The sequence below is a fragment of the Pyrgilauda ruficollis genome, unplaced genomic scaffold (genome assembly GCF_017590135.1).
Source record: "Pyrgilauda ruficollis isolate IOZ18807 unplaced genomic scaffold, ASM1759013v1 scaffold88, whole genome shotgun sequence".
Taxonomy (NCBI): Eukaryota; Metazoa; Chordata; class Aves; order Passeriformes; family Passeridae; genus Pyrgilauda; species Pyrgilauda ruficollis.
Window position 1 is genome coordinate 1,910,362 of NW_024530821.1, and position 17,839 is coordinate 1,928,200.

The window sequence follows — 17,839 nt, forward strand, 5'->3', positions numbered from 1 at the left end:
TTTTGGTAAAAAATTCTTTTAGGGGTTATAATGCAGTTTTTATGGATCTTACAGCAACTAACAAGTGAGCTGTACTTAAAAATCCTCAGAAATCCTGTCCTAGTGACACAGTCAAAACTTCAGCCTTTCTGAGGTGCTCTGGCTCCTTGTTGTACTGACGTCCAGTTACAGGTAGCACATTAACAAAAATAGAATTCCAGTGTCATGCTTCATATCTTCAGCAACATGATGGACGTGAATGTGTGCTAATTACAATGGGAAGCCACCTGGGTAATTTTAAGCTTTCTATTTTACGTGGCTTCTTAGCTCCTCGACTTTTCATTTCAACACTCAGCATGAAGAGAGAGGTTAAACTGTTGCATTTTGTATACAGGGAACCATTCATGTAATATACACCAGTCTGTAAAAACTGTAAATGCTATTTTTTTTTTTATTTTAAACAGTTTTCTTAGTTTACAAAAGATCAATAATTGGTACCTTTTTTACACTCTCAGATTCCTGAATATTGACAGATCTTCAAAGGGAGTATTAGCATATGAAACCTTAAGATTGGCTGTCCTGAAGGTTTTTAAGACACGATAAAGCTAAAATATCAAGTCTCTCGGACAGCCCCTCTTAAACAATTTGGGCAGGGGTGCACATCAGAAATCACCAGCAAAGCCCAGCAACCCCCCCCACCCCGTGCCACTGTCTGCCTGCACGCTGTTATTTGGTTGCACACTGTTTAAATCCCAAAGGAAAATCACACCTCGCATTCCCTCGCTGGCTGCTGGTGACAGGAGCAAGATCCGTACTCATTAATGATCACCAGGGCTCCCTCAATGTGGTTGGGTTTGTAATCAACATAATACTCCTGGGCTGACATGGCAGCCATTTGGTGCATGGTCTGTTTTTGCTTCTGCTTCCTGCGCTGTGTGACAAAGCACTGTCTTAGTTGCCTTAAGCCGGCTGGGAAGCACTTCCAGGAGACATACAACACCAAAACCACGATGAGGAAGGAAAAAATCAGTGCCATGGTGCCCGTCACCACCTTGTGAATCTGCACGGCGTTCTCGGAGTTCTCACCGGGCATGGTGATGGTGACGGCGTACGTGGTCCGGTCCTCGTCGCCGTCGGGCGCGTCGTAGGTGGCGGTGGCCGAGCCATAGCCCAGCGTCTGCTCGCTGTTGTTGGTCACCGGGGAGAAGGTGTTGACGCTCGTGGGGTCGGCGTCCTCGCACAAGTGGAAGGCGTACACGGCGTCCAAAACATCCTCTCCCTGGGCGTACTCGGGGGTGGCACAGAGCAGGTTGCTGTCGTAGCGACCCTGGAAGTTGCTCAGCCAGGAGGCCAGGGCGCAGACGTTCCGGCTGCAGTCCCAGGCGTTGGCGGAGAGGCTGATGCTCGTGAGGGACTTCCAGGAGTCGAGGACTCGGGAGTCGATGTAGGTCAGCCGGTTGGAGTCCAGCTGCAGGGATTTGAGATGAGGTACACTTTCGAAAACGTGAGGTTCGATGTATTCGATTTCGTTGCCGGAGAGATCCATCTTTTCGAGTTGCCATATCCAGTCCAAAGTGTTTACTACAATGGTAACTTTATTCCTTCGCAAGCAGAGGGAGTGCAGGGAGATGAGCCTGGGAAAATGGGCTAAATTCACTTTCACCAAGTCATTGTGCTCGAGGTGCAGCTCAGTGAGTTTGAACAAGCCAGCAAAAGAGTTTCGAGCCAGGCTCTTTAACTGATTGTATCCTATGTCTAGAAACTTCAGGCTGCGACAGTCCTGAAAAATTCTCACCGGCACGAACTTGATGGCGTTCGACCGCATGTGCAAAGTTGTCAGTTTTCTCAGCCCGTGGAACAGGTCAGGCTCCAAAGACTGCAGGTTGTTGTATGATAAATCCACACTGCGCAAGTTTGGCATGGGGCGGAAAGTGGTGTTGGGCAGTTGGGTTATTTTGTTGGAACTCAGGGTGAGCTCTTTAACTCGCCGCAATTTTTGAAAGGCATTCCCCTCCACTGAGCAAATGTGATTGTGATCCAGATAGAGCCACGTGAGCTGCATTAACCCTGTGAACTGTCCATCATGCAGCTCTGAAAGGCTGTTGTACCGCAGAGACAAGCCCATCATGCCCGACAGGTTGCGAGGCATCTCTGTGAGATTCAGTGATTCACAGTACAAAAGCCTGCCCTCACACCGACAGAGCTGTGGACACCCACTATTCACAGCTGGAAGCATTTTAGAAAAGATACCCAGCGTACACAATATCAACCCCGGGGGCTTCCTCAGCAGCCAGTTTAAACAGAGACCAATAAGAAGGAAATCCATTAGCAAGAATATTTCCAAATATGCTTGAGAATGTCCATTGAGTCTTTTCAAATTCTACATCATATTTTATTTAAGGGAGAAAAAAAAAACCAAAAAGGCAAACCAACGAAACAAAGCCCGAAAACCAAAGCAAAACAGCAAACAGAACAAACACAGAGGCAAATATTTCACTTTATAGCATGCAGGAGCTGTGCAGCATTAAAGTTCACAGACATTCAAAGGTAAAATGATAGTGATTTTGTTCATGTTAAATGCTGCAGCAAAGGAAAAAAAAAAAATCTTTCTTCATGAAAGAATTTAATTAAAAAGTGTCTTACCCACCCTTTTCCAGAGAGTGACAACCTCCATTCAGTTGCTTCCTTTGTGTTTGGACTAATTATATGCAGAGCTAAAAAAGACCCCTCTGTGCTACAAATTCAGTCCCTTTCAATGTTGTGCAAGGCTGGCAAGCTCACAATGTCTCACTTCGCTTCTGCTCAACGAGCGAAAGGCTTGTCCAGCTAGCTTTTGAGCTGCCTCCTAGGACCTGCAAGTTTCAGAACTATGTACATGAGCTTGATCTTCTCCTTCTCCCTCTGTCCTTTCCTCTGCAGTTAACACTGTGGCGTGAAAAAAACTCCAAACTCTTTACTAACGACTCCACAGGATTTGTCAATCTGTTTAATGTCCATCATTTGCAACGACCATGGACCGGCACAACCTTTACTCCAGAGAGAGGTTACCATTCATTCACAGACCGGCTAAGGGTCGCTTTATTTCCCATTCTTTGTTCGCTTTGCTTGTTAGGTGATGCTTAGAGCAGAGAGAGACAGCAAGAATCCCTTCCCTTCAGCTGAGCAGTATGTTGCTAGAGCATGCAGAGGCACCCAGTGTTCACTGAGTGTCGTAAGCTGCTCATGATTGTACGCCTGCACTGTGCATCTCAGACATGGGCAGATTGAAAAGGGGTGGGCATAAAACCAACATCGGAGCGAACCAGGAAAGTAATATATGCTCTTTGATGAAATGGAAAATACTTTAAGCCTATCTCGCCATTTCTCAAACAGGCACGCACACACAGCCGCACAAATCATCAAAAGCGAGGCAGTGCTAAGTAGGAAGCTTGAGAATTAGGATTCTTTCTGTTTTTTTGTTGGTTTTTTTTTTTTTTTCTCGGATGCTTTTGTTTAAAGTCTGAATTTATAAGCTATTAGCCGGGAGAGGGAGAGACTCCATCACTTGGTTTGGGAAGGAATATGTAAACCAGTTTTTTTTGATTGCTTTTTCTCTCTAATTCTGATGATGAGATTTGCCTTTTGGTCTTTGGGTGGGAGATTGAGGGGTGTGGGGGGGGAAAATGTGGGGTTTTTTTCTTCTGACATTGTCTAAATAGAGCATGATTTGAAATTCTGTGCATTCTTTCTCCTAGAAATGCAGCCAGAGCTCTGCAAATAGGAATGTCTCATTTCATATAAGCTTTAATTACATTTGGTCTTTTTCCATCCTGCATATTTTGTGTGTTCAGCACATGCCTTTCCTAAAGGCTTTTTTTTTTTTTTCCTTTTTCTTTGCAGTGTATGCTACGGCACACAGAACTCAAATTCTAGCAGCATAAAGATTACTGTGCTTTTTGAATGAGATCAATGCATAGGTTGCTGTGAGCGTGTCGGCAGCATGCAAAGAGGGGGTTTCAAACCCCATTACTTAATAAGTTGAGCAGATCGTGCTGGTTTTTGTTCCGTGTTCCAAGAAAAAAAAAAAAATCTTTTGCTGGGTATTTTGCAGTCCTTGTTCTCCATGGGAAAGGCATCGTCAATGAGCTCTGTAATTTTTACTGACTGAAAAACGTATGGTATTTCTGTCAGGAAAACACTGGCCATCTTTTCCTATTATGAAATAGAATCTCAAGCCCCTGTGCTGGTGAGAGCGATCGGAGCTGACAGCTCCCAATTCTGCATCAATACCCAATGAAGAAGTTCCACATGGATTTTAGGATGCAAGGATTGCAGAGGATCGGGCTGATTTTAAGTGGACATCGGATGCAAAATGCTGGAGGGACAGGGCAAAACCACTGTGTTTGCTTTCTTTTTCACAGCTATGTTAATTTAAAAGAAATTCCTTGTTTTGGAGGTGTCTGTTGCAGAGCTAAACATTGTGTTTGAGTGTGGCTGCTGTGAGTGTGTGCTGGGAGAGATCAAGGAATGCAGTAATTTGATGCAGTAAAAGTTGCTTTGCAGAAGTCCTGGCAAACTTAAAGCTCTTGTGCATAAAAATAAAAATGTGTGAAGGAGATTCATTACTAATGGATTTGCCAGAAACAGTCTTAAATAAATTACAAATATAAACCATTTAAATTGTGGTTTTGGAACCTGGGGATCAATGTGCTTTTATGCTCCCTGTTGAGTTTATTTACATTTTTCTGCTCTTCACAACATTTCAGTGGTCTCAAAGCAAAAATGTGATGCTTTAATAGTATATGAACCTCATCTATGTTTTAGCATTTGGGCAGGAGAGCTGAAGGTGGTTTTCTTCTCCCCAGATCATGCAGTTTTATTCAAAGCAGGCTGTTTATGCAAGTGTCCACTGGTTGCAGTATACCTTAATTCTGTTTCTCGGTACACAAAAGCAGGAGGGAAAGCAGTGACAGAACCAACAGAAAAAGCATTGAAGCAGGAGAGACTACAAAACCCCATCCAAGAATATATTCCAGATTGCCTTGATGAATATTTTCGTGCAATTAGCAGGGGAAAAAAAAATAAAGGATGACTTGAACTTCACAGATATTGAAAAAAGCTTCAAAGCAATGAGGTTGTGTCCCTTAAAAATCTTCAACCCTACAAGTCTTCTTAGAGGAAGCCTTAATGCCTTCTCCCATGTAAAAATTTGGGGAGAAGTCTGCAACAGTAGCCCTGAAAATTTCAATTATATCTTCAAGGAAAGCAACCATTTTCTGCAAATCAGATGATGATAAGGATCACTTAGTTACCATTTAAATGCTATGTATAAAGACTTCTTCTAGTAGAGATGAAGCTCCCTGATACATCACTGAAGAGCTGAATTTTTTTTTTTCACTGCTTCTCCTTGTTATCACCTGGGATACAGCTTGGATCCCAACCAATGTGCCTATTCCCACTCTGGCATATAATCCATTATCATTTGGTTTTCAAAGGCAGGAATTAGAGCAGACAGTAGCAAACCTATATAGCAGCAGCTGGAAGACTGACAACCAGAATTAGGGACCCAGAATTAATGGCCCTAAGTGCACTCTCTCAGAGCTCTGACAGAGGGCTATTGAATAAGAAACTCTGCTCTTATCCAAAATTTGGTTGTAAAAAAGAATCCAGGTAGTTTTAAGATGAGAGACTTCAGTGTATGTTTGAGGCTCTGATGTTGAGGCACAGTAGTGACCGAATTCAAGAACTGGGGCGTCTGAAATATCTTTTGTAAATTGGTGTCCTACTGTATTTTTGCAATGTACCCTTTTTGCAATCAAACCAAAAATCCACTTTGAAGATGATTGTAATGTAAAGGACTTAATTTCCACTGTCTGAGCTGTTATCACAGCCAAACTGTTAAGTTTACACATTTTCTGAAGTTTCAAAGCCTCTGGCAAGTCTCTATAAATTAGCAGATTTAAATTAGCTTTATTAAATGTGCTATTATAAAACATTTTAAGAATGGCAAACTAAGTTTGTATGTGTTTAAAGGAGCTTGATTAAATCAATGTAATGTAGGTTACAGAAGAACAACATGAATAAAGTTTTAGAAAGTTTAGGTGGGAATCTCCTTCTTGTAGTCATGACAAGGATAATTCATTGGCAGCAATGGTCAGAATTGTTCAGTCTGGAAAGGAAAAGCAGCTTTCAATGTGTTTGCTCTACACATTTATAATATTGCATTCAGATTAATCATAGAATCATCAAGATTGGAAAAGACCTTTAAAATCATCCAGTCCAACCATTAAATGTCCCATATAACTTAACTGGCCTCAGAATCATTTAATTCTTTCTAATCCCTTGGATATTCCTTTGCTGTTTGTGCCTGGGTATTCACCTTGCCTCAATTTCCAGTCCTGGACAGATGGAGTTGGGACAGAGTGCATGAGACCAGAAGGTGGCTGCTGATGTCTAACTATTCATATACACAGCTTTTCATAAATTCTCCACCAAAATGTGAAAAGGCAAAACAACCTATTAAATACTGAGTGTACTTCTTCCTTTTGGCATTTCCTGAGTGGTTTATATCAGAATAATAAAAAAGTGATGCTCTTAGTGATGATTTCAATTTCCTTTCATGAATAGAAGGACTCAAATCTTGAGCTTTGGTAGTCTTTAATTTTCAAGTGTGCTGAACCATGGCATTTTGCATAAAAGAAACATTTAAGAGCAGAAAAGGGGGTGGGAAAATATCACCTAAGGTAAAGCAAACTACATCTGTTATTTCTCATGTATTTCTGTTGTGGTCATTCTCATTCTGAACATTTATTGGCTGCCCCTTCTGTATAAAATTTAGGATTTCAGCTAATAAGAAGTCCAGTTCTATAACATGTCTGTTTTGGTAGATATTAAAATGAGTAACATTATTCAAGATATTTACCAAAATAGTCCTGCTGGCTCCAGATATCATTAAATTCTTACAGTACCTGACAGGCACATTGAATTTCTGGCTACCTTTAAATCATAGATATTCTTATGTAAATGACCTTTTTGTTTTTGACAAGGTGATAAACATTTTTCTGTCTCATTGCAGTCATTCCATCCTCAGCAACCACATTCACTTGCAGGTAGTCATGCACAGTTCTAGAAAGTCACTGACAGAAGAGACCCATGTGCAGAATTGCAGTGCAGAAATGTCAGTTTTTAGGACAACATATCCAGAGTATGAAAAAGTAACTCTCTCCTCCATTCATGACTGATAGATTACTTGAATAAGCTAAAAAAGGACTGGCTCTCTTAAGTATCTGTGAAAATACCTTTGGATTTCTGGATATGATGGCAAAACTCTTGACAGTGTTACTGGTTCTGAATGGCCAGGGGTAATGGGAAAAAGACAAGAAGTAAAATTATCCTTTTGTGATTAATCAACACATGAAGATCATGTAACATCCTGGCTAATCAAAGGCTGGTGTGTTACTGTCACGTTACCAGGTTGGTGGAACTCCTGGTTTGCAGGAAAAGTGAAAATTTAAACCTTGGGTTTTTATTAACCCTTGCTAATTTATATCTCTAAAAATGTCTTAGAAAGTCATGGAGGAAGCAGCTGTGGAGTGCAATGATTAGCAAGTGTGAAGGTTTTAGTTGGTCATATTTGACTGGAAATCAATTAGTTCCAGCTTCAGAAGTGCTAAGTGAGACACCTCACAAAGGTTTATCTCAAGACCTTCCCAAGCATTTCTGGAGGTACCAGCAAATGAACTGTAATTAATTACCAATTCTCTTAAAAGCTGAGAGGGCCACAGCTTATCCACACTCTTGAATACATCTACTGTGCCCTCTGCTACTGTTGATAGTTCATCTGTGAGGGTTATTTTTTGATTAACTCTGGTGCTAAACAGTCTTTTATTTGTGCTTTGAGACTCATTTTGACTGAAAGGTTCTGTTCTTCCATGGATGTTGCTTTTCTCAGGTGTTTCACCTGGGGTTGGTCAATTGGCTAGTTGGGTAGTTGTTGGTGTATTTACTCAGACTTACCAAGAGGTTGGATGAAGTGACAGAATAGCAGGATTGTTTAGGACTGTGAAAAATACCCCCTGTAGCCAAACTAGTTATGACCCTAAACCCATCATGTTTTACCAGCATTTTGTGTCTTTTTCCAGAATAATTTGTGTTAACTTGAGGTCTCACCTGGGGATGCAGGTAGCACCATGCTGTAGAGAAATCATTGGTAGTACATTGGGATAACCTTCCTGGTGCAAAACCCTTCCTTCTTTTTACCAATGGCAATACCTTGAGGGGCAGTGAACTCTTTTTAGATTTCCAAAGTGCAGGACATATGGAGAATTGAGAGGAATTTATGAAATCAGTTATTAAAATCAAGGATGAACAAGTTAAAAGCTGTTCCTGGCAGTCTTCTGGAAAGTCTTTTTACAAGTGGATGAACTGCTCTTGGAAAATTTTCCCAGAACAGAAAATCTGTTCTCAGCATTAGACAACCAGTTGTTCTTAATCCATTTCTTGTGCTCATTTCCAAATGTATTTTAAAGAAAAATCAGAAAAGACAAAAAAACTTCATGCTGGCCTTTGTGGATACATTATTTCTAGAAACACAGGTTAGTTATGAAATTGATGCTGGCATTTTGAAATTGAATAAGACTTTTATTCAGTTCTCTTCCATCACGTAGAACTGACTCCACACGAAAATAGAATCATAAAATTGGAGAATAGCTTGGATTATAGGGACCTTAAAGACCATCTCCTTCCATTCCCTGCTGTGGCCAGGGACACCTTCCACTATCCCAGGCTCCTCCAAGCCCTGTCCAACCAATGATATCCATATTCTGAAGGGAAAACTCAGGATAAATGTACTGAAATCCTGGATGCGTGTGTATTGCATCTTACAGGGAGATTAGAGGGCCTCTGGATCATTAGCTCATAGACAGAATTAATAAGGCAGAAACCAGGTTGAAGACTCATATTTCAGAGAGAAGTCATTGTGATTTTTGCAAGCCTAAAGACGATGGTTTGTTGACTACCTGCAATATTTATGGTTTCATTACGTTTTATTTGCAACTGATGTAATGTCTAAGAGAAATAGTCATGGGTCAGGAGTCTCAGAAGGACATATTTAAAGGCATAACAAAAGATAGTCATGCCTTCTAAAAAAAAAAAGAGAGAATAACCTGACCTTCTTTTTTTAAACCAACTTAAAAATACTCAAGGCATTACTGGAGAGTTTATATGGTGGAGGAGGTTTGTGTGTGGTTTATGTGTAATCTTAGAAACTCAGCTTGGCTCAACAGCTAATTTAATTTTGTGAGATCCAATGGCAGTCTTTGAAATATGCATTCCTGACTCGTTTGGTTTTGTTTCAATATATTTTGAAGACTTTTCATGTCTTAGAATGAAGAAACGTACGAAGTAATCAAAATTTTGTGTTACTCCATTACTCTTAATAAATGTATAGAGGCATACCAAATTCTAGTAACATATCCAAAGATCCTGAATTTTCCAAGGTTTTAGAAAGAACATGCCAAATACATTCTCAAAATCTGTACAGTAGTATGAGTGTAAATGACCCTCCCATGTTTTTAAAGGTGAAGGAGCAGATTTGGGGGGGCAAACAGTAACAAAGCTTTAGGGTTCACTTCAGCTGTGTTTCATAATCGCATTCCCTCTCCTACTGCTGTACTTTTGAATCTTTAATATTCCTGTAAAATGAAGAGCTTATTGTTTCCTAAAACTCAATTTATATTTGAAATGAGTGGAAAGATGCGTAATCAACTTGAAAAGGCAGGAAAATATCATCCTGTTTTTCAAGATATAGGACATTTTATGGAGTGTTTTGAATTCTAGAGACCAGTTTTAAAGAATGCTTGGCTTAGTTCTGCTATTTTTTTTTTGTAGTGCAAATTAATTATGATTTGACAAGAGTGTACTTGATTTTCTTCTTCAGATTTGGTGCAAAGCCAAGCTTTATTAGTTAGAGCCTTTAAATCAAAACCAAAGGTCAGTATCTGTAAAATGCTTGTGGCTTAAGATATATTGTAGTTTTTCCCCCATTATTCAGATATCTTTGTCTATGAAAAGGTGTTTGTGTTTAAGTGGATGCTGTGTGATACACACATGGCAGTGGACAAATACGCAATTTTCATGATTGCATCAGTAATGTTCCTTGCAGCAATCTTAAAAATTTGGGAAACCCTTGGTGTGAAACTCCTGAATGAACCCCCCTTCACGCTTGGTGTGGTCTGTGAATGCTGGCTGAGGATGTTGTGTACCCATGGCAGGTAGGGAACAAAAGGTGATTCAGCAATGCACAACAGTGAGTGCCAGACCTGCTAAAAATCAATCCTGGAAGAGGTCCAGACCCTCACTTTGCTTCTTTTAATTGTATCTCTTTTTTTGTTTGTTTGTTTGTTTGTTTTGTGCTCTATTTCTTCTTGCATCTACAGTTGTTGTTGTTGATTTTTATTGGGTTTTATTGTTTCCAGTCCTTAATTTCAGGGATTGTCTCTTCCTATGTCCCTGCATATTGCCCAGTATGGATGATCTTTTGCTGTGTCCCGATCAGAGAATCACAGGCATTTTGGGTTGAAAAGGACCTTAAAGAGATCCCTGCCATGGGCAGGGACATCTTCCATTATTCCAGGTTGCTCCAACCCTGAGCCCTGTCCAGCCTGACCTTGGACACTTCCAGGGATGGAGCAACCACAGCTTCTCGGGCACCCTCTCCCTCATAGTGAAGGATTTATTCTTCCCAATATCCCATCTAACCCTGCCCTCTGGCAGTGGAAAGCCATTCCCTTGTCCTGGCACTCCACACCTTGTCCCAAGTCCCTCTTCAGCTCTCCTGGAGCCCCTTTAGGTGAAGGGGCTCTGAGGTCAGCCTGGAGCCTTCTCTGCTCCAGGCTGAACACCCACAGCTCTCCCAGCCTGGCTCCACACAAGCGGTGCTCTCACCATAATGAAAATTATAATAACACAGTTCTGGTGTTCAAGGCAACCATTGGACAAGAATTCAGTGTACTGCAGTGCTCCCAGGTATGGGGTCTGTACAGTGAGGTTTCTGCAGCCTATTGTGCAGCTGAGCTTGGGCCATGCACTACATCAGGTCAGCAGAACTCACTTGAAGCTGTTCCCACAGGGAACAGGGCGCAGCCTACTGTGCAGCTGCACTTGGGCCATGCACTGACATCAGGTCAGCAGAACTCACTTGAAGCTGTTCCCACAGGGAACAGGGTCATGAAAGCAATGAGCTGCAGAAGACATTGAAAACTTAGTGGGAAGAAGCTTCCCTAGTACCAGTGGGATGAAGTTGGGTGGTATTGGCTTCTTTACCTTCAGCCCAAAGAAAATCTGTTCTGAAAGCCTTTATCCTTTGATCTGTGCTGCTTTTCCTTGGCCCTCACTCTGCAGGACCATGGAGGCTGTTGGAAGCATCTGCAGCTCTGCAAAGTAGTGCTGACCTTGGGATACTTCCCTGAAACACATTCAGAAGCTTCTGAGCTGTGTTCTCTGACTGTCTGGATTTTCTGGCACCGTTGTATCCATTAAATACTGATTAGATTTAAGAAATCCAAGAGACCAAATAATGCTATCATCTCTTCCCTACTTATCTTAATAATATTGCCAGTAATATTCCTATATATCAATTCTAGGATATTCTATACTAGTCTGATGCAGGGAAACAGGGACAGTTTGCTTTTTTGTTTCAAAGGCAGAAGAAAGCCATTTTATTTATTGATTTGGTTTTTCTGTATTGCCTCAAGATGAAGGTAAAAAAGTAAAAACTGCTTTCAAGGACTGTTAGAGAAATACATAATTTTTCATAATGTTTAATGAATTGCTTACAGTACTTGTTTTACTTAAAACTGCAATTAAAGATCACCCTCTAGTCAAAAGAAAACTGTGATAAGAACGTGACTTGAAACTGGGCAGAACATTTTCTAAAGCCCTTTGGGAGTAATTCCAGTAATTATTCAATCTGACGTTTTCCACAGAAATAACCCTTTATGTGTGAACTCCATTAATCATAATAACAGAGTTCACATGTCAGATACTTCTCTCCAGTCACTTCATACTCTCCGTTTATTAAGAGACTAATAAACATCTTCACTAAATATGAGAAAATATTAAACTGCTTGCAGAAAATCCTGGTGCATAGGTTTGATCTTGTGAGGTGGAACGTGATCTGCAAGGTATCTGCAAATACCTTGAATTTCTGGGCTGTAGCTGCTGTCAGCATCAAGTCTCCTCCTCATTTGGTGTCATTTCAGTCACAGCACTTTCAGGACATATCTGTTTTCTTTTCTCCTCTGAATTGCCCTGGAGAAGTCTGGTTTGTCTGTCTGTCCAGCAGAAAAGACTTCCTGTATATATTTTCTTAGCTAAATAATTGCTCTTTTGCAAGGCCTGGATGTAGGAAACAAAAAATCTGCTTTAGATCATCTACAAGCACAAGAGTGAATATTTGAATACTTTTTTTTTTTCTGGTATGAACTTACTACACATTATTGGAACAGCAAAATTAATATGGACTAACTGTCTTTGATGATAAGCAGCTCTAAGAAGATTTGTGTTATGTTTTTCTGTGTTTCATCAGCTGAAGATATTCCTAAATATTATCTTGTATGAAAAAGTGGTGGTTTAAAAATGCAGTGGTGATTAGATGCCCATATTTGAAGAATTTATAACTCTCTCCTTTTCAGATTCTGACATTCTTTTGTGCTTTTGAAGCTGGCAAGTGCAATTATCAGTGTTCTGATGAGGAGTGATAAATATAATCTATTGCTGAATGTGGATAAAGACACAGGCAAATAAGATTGGTTTGACACAGCCTCCTTGTGCATCTTCTGACTTCTCAAAAAGCTGAGTGGAGAATAATTCTTTGTCCTTGGAGATTTACTTTGTAATATTTGATTGGGGTTTTTGTGTGTGTATTGTTTTGTCTGGGAGCCATGCAGTACCTGGACTGTTACTGTGACTAATGCTTGAAATTCAGGATTTTTGCATGGCAGTTGTCATTCGTTGCACATTCCAGTAGATGGCAACTCCAGTCTTCCTGACATTTCATCTCCATTCAAACCAGTCATATTTTCTGTGCCCCTGCCCCTGCATCTCATTTGTATAAATAGCTACGAGTTTCACAGAAACGTGACTCAATATTACTTTTCTTGAAATTACCACACAGAATCTGTTTTCAACTCAAACAGTAACGAAAGGATGATGTATAAAAAGGCCTGTGAGCGCCAGTCCTCCTGGATCATGAAGCACACACTGATTCCCCCGTAACTTTAAAAAATTAGGAATTTTCCTAAAAAGGATTAGTACCCCAAACTTGTTTTTGTATGAAATAAAGGAAGGTGTTGGCTGAAAGTACAGCACACTGACTTTAGGTTTGACAGTCTGGCTATGAAGTGTATCTCCCCCTGATTAATGCTAAATTATTTATTTTTGCTGCTCATAGTGCTGCTCTTGATCAGACCTGTAAAACTTTGTAAATTCGTGTATTTCTTAATGATATACCTGGATACAGCTTGTTTTGGGTGAGGGCAGGAGTTGGCCCAGGGGTTCTCTGCATGGTTTAGCCACGGGAATATTCTCCTCTTTCCCTCCTGCCCGAAGCACTGCCACACTCAGCCTCTCTTTGCTGTGCTCCTATTCCCTCCCATCAATTGTATCACCAAAGCAGAGGAGTCTATTTCTGTTTTTTCCTCTGCTGACTTTCACAACTTCAATACTTGCCTGTAGAATTTGAAGCCAGAAAACAAAGCATCTCTCTGTGAGTGAATGCCAGACATCAACCACAGGCACAAAAGATTGTGCTTGCTCTGCCTGGGATGGAGGCTAAGGATCATAACAGTCACACAAAGGGTCCTTTCTCTATCTCTCTCTATCAAGACTGTAGTTTAATTTTCAAATCACTTCCACTGTGTCTAGCAAGGTTTTATTTTGAGGTTGATGGTTAGAAAGGGACAGAGTGAAGGACAGTTATTTTTTAAAAAAAAAACTTACAAATCTGACTTTAATACATGCTACTTATCAGGGTTTTTTTACTACTTCATCCATAGATAACTTTCAGTAATCCCATAAAAAACTCTCAGTCTGCCAGAGTCTGTAGGAAAATTTGCTATTTTATATTAAGTCTTACAGTCATAGATGCATAGAATTCTTGTTTAAAATAAACTGAAGAAAAGTTTTAAAGTAGAGCAATATTTAAGGCCAGATTTATATGTTCACACTTTTATTGGTTTAGTAAAAACCTTGATTTTCAACCCAGACTTGATTAGTCTATGGATATTTTTACTTCACAGAAACGGCATTAAAATAAATTACACTTATATAGGACAAGCAGAATATTGGTCCATTTAAGCCTGACTGATTTTTATGTAACAAATTAGTGTGCAAGGTAATTAGATCTCTTTTGGATGCCTGTTTCATCTCTGGAAGGAATCCCAAGAACCTCAGAAAACTGACTTTCAGGTTATATACAGGTCCTGGGTCTATTGCAGCTAAGTGGCTTGTTTCTCATTATCGCATTTAGTGCTGCAGAAACGACTCCACCAGAGTCTTTATTAAAACTTGCTTAAGGCCAGCATTTTCCCTTGGGTCAATAATGACTTTAGAGGAATGGATGTAGAAGCTGGATTTGTTCTGGAATGAATTATGTCTCATCAGGGCCCCCAGGCTAGTATTTCAAATTCGCCACCAGGCACTTCATCAAAAATTCTGTTCCAGGGTTGGAAAGACCTTGTTGCTCCTATTAGGGAGTGCAGAGCTTACATTTGTGGATTTGTCCCTGCACCTGAACTATAAGACTCTAATTTTTTCACTGCTAAAACCCCATTGAATGCCACCTGCGTCAGTGAGGATGTGGTGTAGGAATGTGTCCTGAAGATCTTGTGCGTTGGGAAAGGTCATTGCCAGTTATATCTGAATAAAATAGAGAGCACAGCAGAGCACAGACTTTAAATACTGGAAAAAGCCATTCAAATTCTACAGTTCCTGGTGAGAGCATAGTATTTATGAGAGGGATAGTAAATATCACTGCTCATGAATAATCCAGATATTGCTTATCACTGCACATCATGGAATCTCAGAGTGGTTTGAGTTGGAAGGGACCTTAAAATCTATCTCTTTCCAACCCCTGACATGAGCAGGGACACCTTCCACCAGCCCAGGTTGCTCCAAGCCCCATCCAGTCTGGCCTTGGACACTTCCAGGGCTCCAGGGACAGCTACAGCTTCTTTGGGCACCCTGTGCCAGGGCCTCACCACCCCATCCTGGTCTCAGCTTACTCCCCACCTGTATCTCAGCTGTTGGGAGTAAAAATCAGGAGAGAGGAGAAATGTTCTCAACATTCACAGGCCACCCCATTTGACCAAGGAGAGGACATGAGGATGTGGAATGGAACATCAACCTCAACCTGTGAAGGAAAAACAGTCACCAAAGGGCTGTTGGGGTTTAATCCCAGCCAGAAACTGAGCACTACAAGCCACTCGCTGTCACCTTCTCCACTCCTACTGGCTGGAATGGGAAAGAGAGTTGGGGAAAAATATTAAACTTTGTGGGTTGAGGTAAAGACAGTTTATTAAGACAGTAAGGGTAGAAATAATAGTAGTAGTTGTAAATAATAATAATAATAATAATAATAATAATAATAATAATAATGGACAAAACAAGTGATGCACATTGCAATTGCTTGTCACCCACTGACTGATGCCCAGCCCATCCCCAAGCAGTGATTGGCCCCTCCAGCCAACTCTCCCCAGTTTATTCCCTGGGATGGTGTCCCATGGATGGGAGATCCCTTTGGCCACCTCAGGTCAGCTGTCCTGGCCATGCTCACCCCCTGTTTTTTATGTGTTTGCTCTCTGGCAGGGCATGTGACACTGGAAAAGTCTTGATTTAGAGTAAGCACTGCTGAGCAATAACTAAAACATCAGTGTGTTATCAACACCATTCTCATCCTAAATCCAAATCTCTAGGAAATTAACTCTATCCCAGCCAAAACCATGACACACCTTCCTAAAAAATGTCTTCCTTAAAATTTCTGTCTTACTCATATGGGCAAGTATTTCTGAATTCAGTAACTCAATAAATTTAAAAAAGGTTTGTTTGTTTGTTTTTCTTTTTTTTTTCTAGTTTGAAATCTTCTCATGTTGATGATCAGATAAAATAAAATTTTGACTTATAATAAGATCTTTAATTTATGAGCCCAAACCAAAATTGCATGTTTTCCCTTTGCTGGTTGGTTTTAAAACATGATGATGTGGTATTTGCAAATGCAGTAGTTTGGGAGTGTTTGTTCTCTTTCAGTGCTTTACAGACTGAGGCATCCATTGAAATGCAAAGGTGTTTGATATTAAAAGAGATTGGTAGTGGATAATAGGCAGACAGGTGTTTGGCTTTCCTTTATGCTTGTCAAGGACAGTTCCTTGGATGGCTCACAAGCACGTTCACATCCTCATTGTTTCCTGCTGACTGGATTTTCCCTGAGTGCTGTGTTCAGAGATTGCAAATGCGACATTACCTAAGAGGTCCCATCAAAATCTGGAGCAAATGGTGGGTGTTACAATGGATATTGCACTCTAACTGCTGTCTCTGTAGCACAATATTAAACATAAATAATTACTTTTAGATATACAGTGGAGTTTCCCCTATAGCCATTTCTGTGGTTTATTTCTAGCCTAACAACTGCAGGAATTGAAAAAAGTGTCTACTTTTGCTATATACCATACATCACACTCCTTACTTTTCATTCTGAAGTCAATATTCCAGATGTTTCTCTACAAAACAGAATAGAGTAGTTTCGCAACTACAGAGACTGTAAAAATATATTTACTTTCCTTCAATTTTCTTTTGCAATATTTTCTATTGGAATTTTAGAGAATGCCAGTTTAGATAACATCATGTCAAGGCTAACGGAGTAAATTCTGTGTGTAGTTAAGTTTTGCTTGACAGTTTATAAAGCTGAAACAACATTTCACAGAGTGGGAATTTAAAAAAAAACACCCTCATATGAAATGTGTAATCCAGTCAGCTTAATCAAAATACCAAGAAACAGAAAAATATTGATAGGTGCAGTAAGTGTAGAACCACAGAATCATTTAGGTTGGAAAAGCCCTTTAGGATGATGCACCAAGGCCACTTCTAAACCAAGTCCACAAGATTAATTTCTCCAATGTTGCACTTAATCCTTAAGGACAAAAAATAGAGTTTTAGTCAATATGTAGGACATCATCTTTTGCAGAAACTTCTGACATTTAGCTTCCACTTTAACAAGTAAAGATAGAATACAACAGTGGAGCTGTTTTAAGGGCTTATTTTATTTCAATTTTTGAAAGATTTTTACTTGAAGTCTAAAATAAGTTTGACTTCAGTGCTGAGTGTTTTTAGAATATGGAGAATAGACAGAGTTCAAGAATGTGTTCTGATCTGTAGATCCTCTGAAACTGAGGTGGATTGTCACCAAAATGGTGGGGTGGGGATTTCTGCATTGCCTTTAGTGCTTTGAGTCTCAGCCCTGACCCTATTTTAGAGCCTTCTTATAAATAATGCTTTACTTGGAGGTTCCCTGTCTCCTTAAAGAAATATAAAACCCTCTGAATAAGAGTTAAAAAGTTGCTCAGCTCAGTTTTACATGATTCTTTCTATCAGTTATAGCTGGACAAGCCATCTCCTTGCTTTATTGCTGGACTTCTTAGTCCATGGAAGTGCAATGGATTTAAGAAATTACCTGGTCCATGTCTTTGCTCTAAGGCAATATTCATTTGGTCATTCCTGACACATGAGCTCCTCCTGAAGGTTCTGAAAACTTCTCAAGGAAAAGGTTCTTTCCCCAGAGGGTGCTGGCACTGCCCAGGCTCCCCAGGGAATGGGCACAGCCCCGAGGCTG

General features: G+C 40.3%; 2 protein-coding genes across 2 annotated transcripts in view; one reads left to right on the top strand and one right to left on the bottom strand.

Annotated features, from left to right (window-relative positions):
• LOC121364719 (catenin alpha-2) overlaps positions 1 to 17,839 on the top strand; it is a 401,992-nt gene that overhangs the window by 243,280 nt on the left and 140,873 nt on the right. The gene's annotated exons all lie outside the window — the stretch shown is intronic.
• LRRTM1 (leucine rich repeat transmembrane neuronal 1) lies at positions 743 to 2,305 on the bottom strand. The gene has a single exon (XM_041488184.1). The coding sequence runs from the start codon at positions 2,303 to 2,305 to the stop codon at positions 743 to 745; it is 1,563 nt and encodes a 520-aa protein (XP_041344118.1).

Excerpts from the sequence above, each read along its gene's own strand:
- LRRTM1 (XM_041488184.1), bottom strand. The coding sequence starts at position 2,305 with ATGGATTTCCTTCTTATTGGTCTCTGTTTAAACTGGCTGCTGAGGAAG.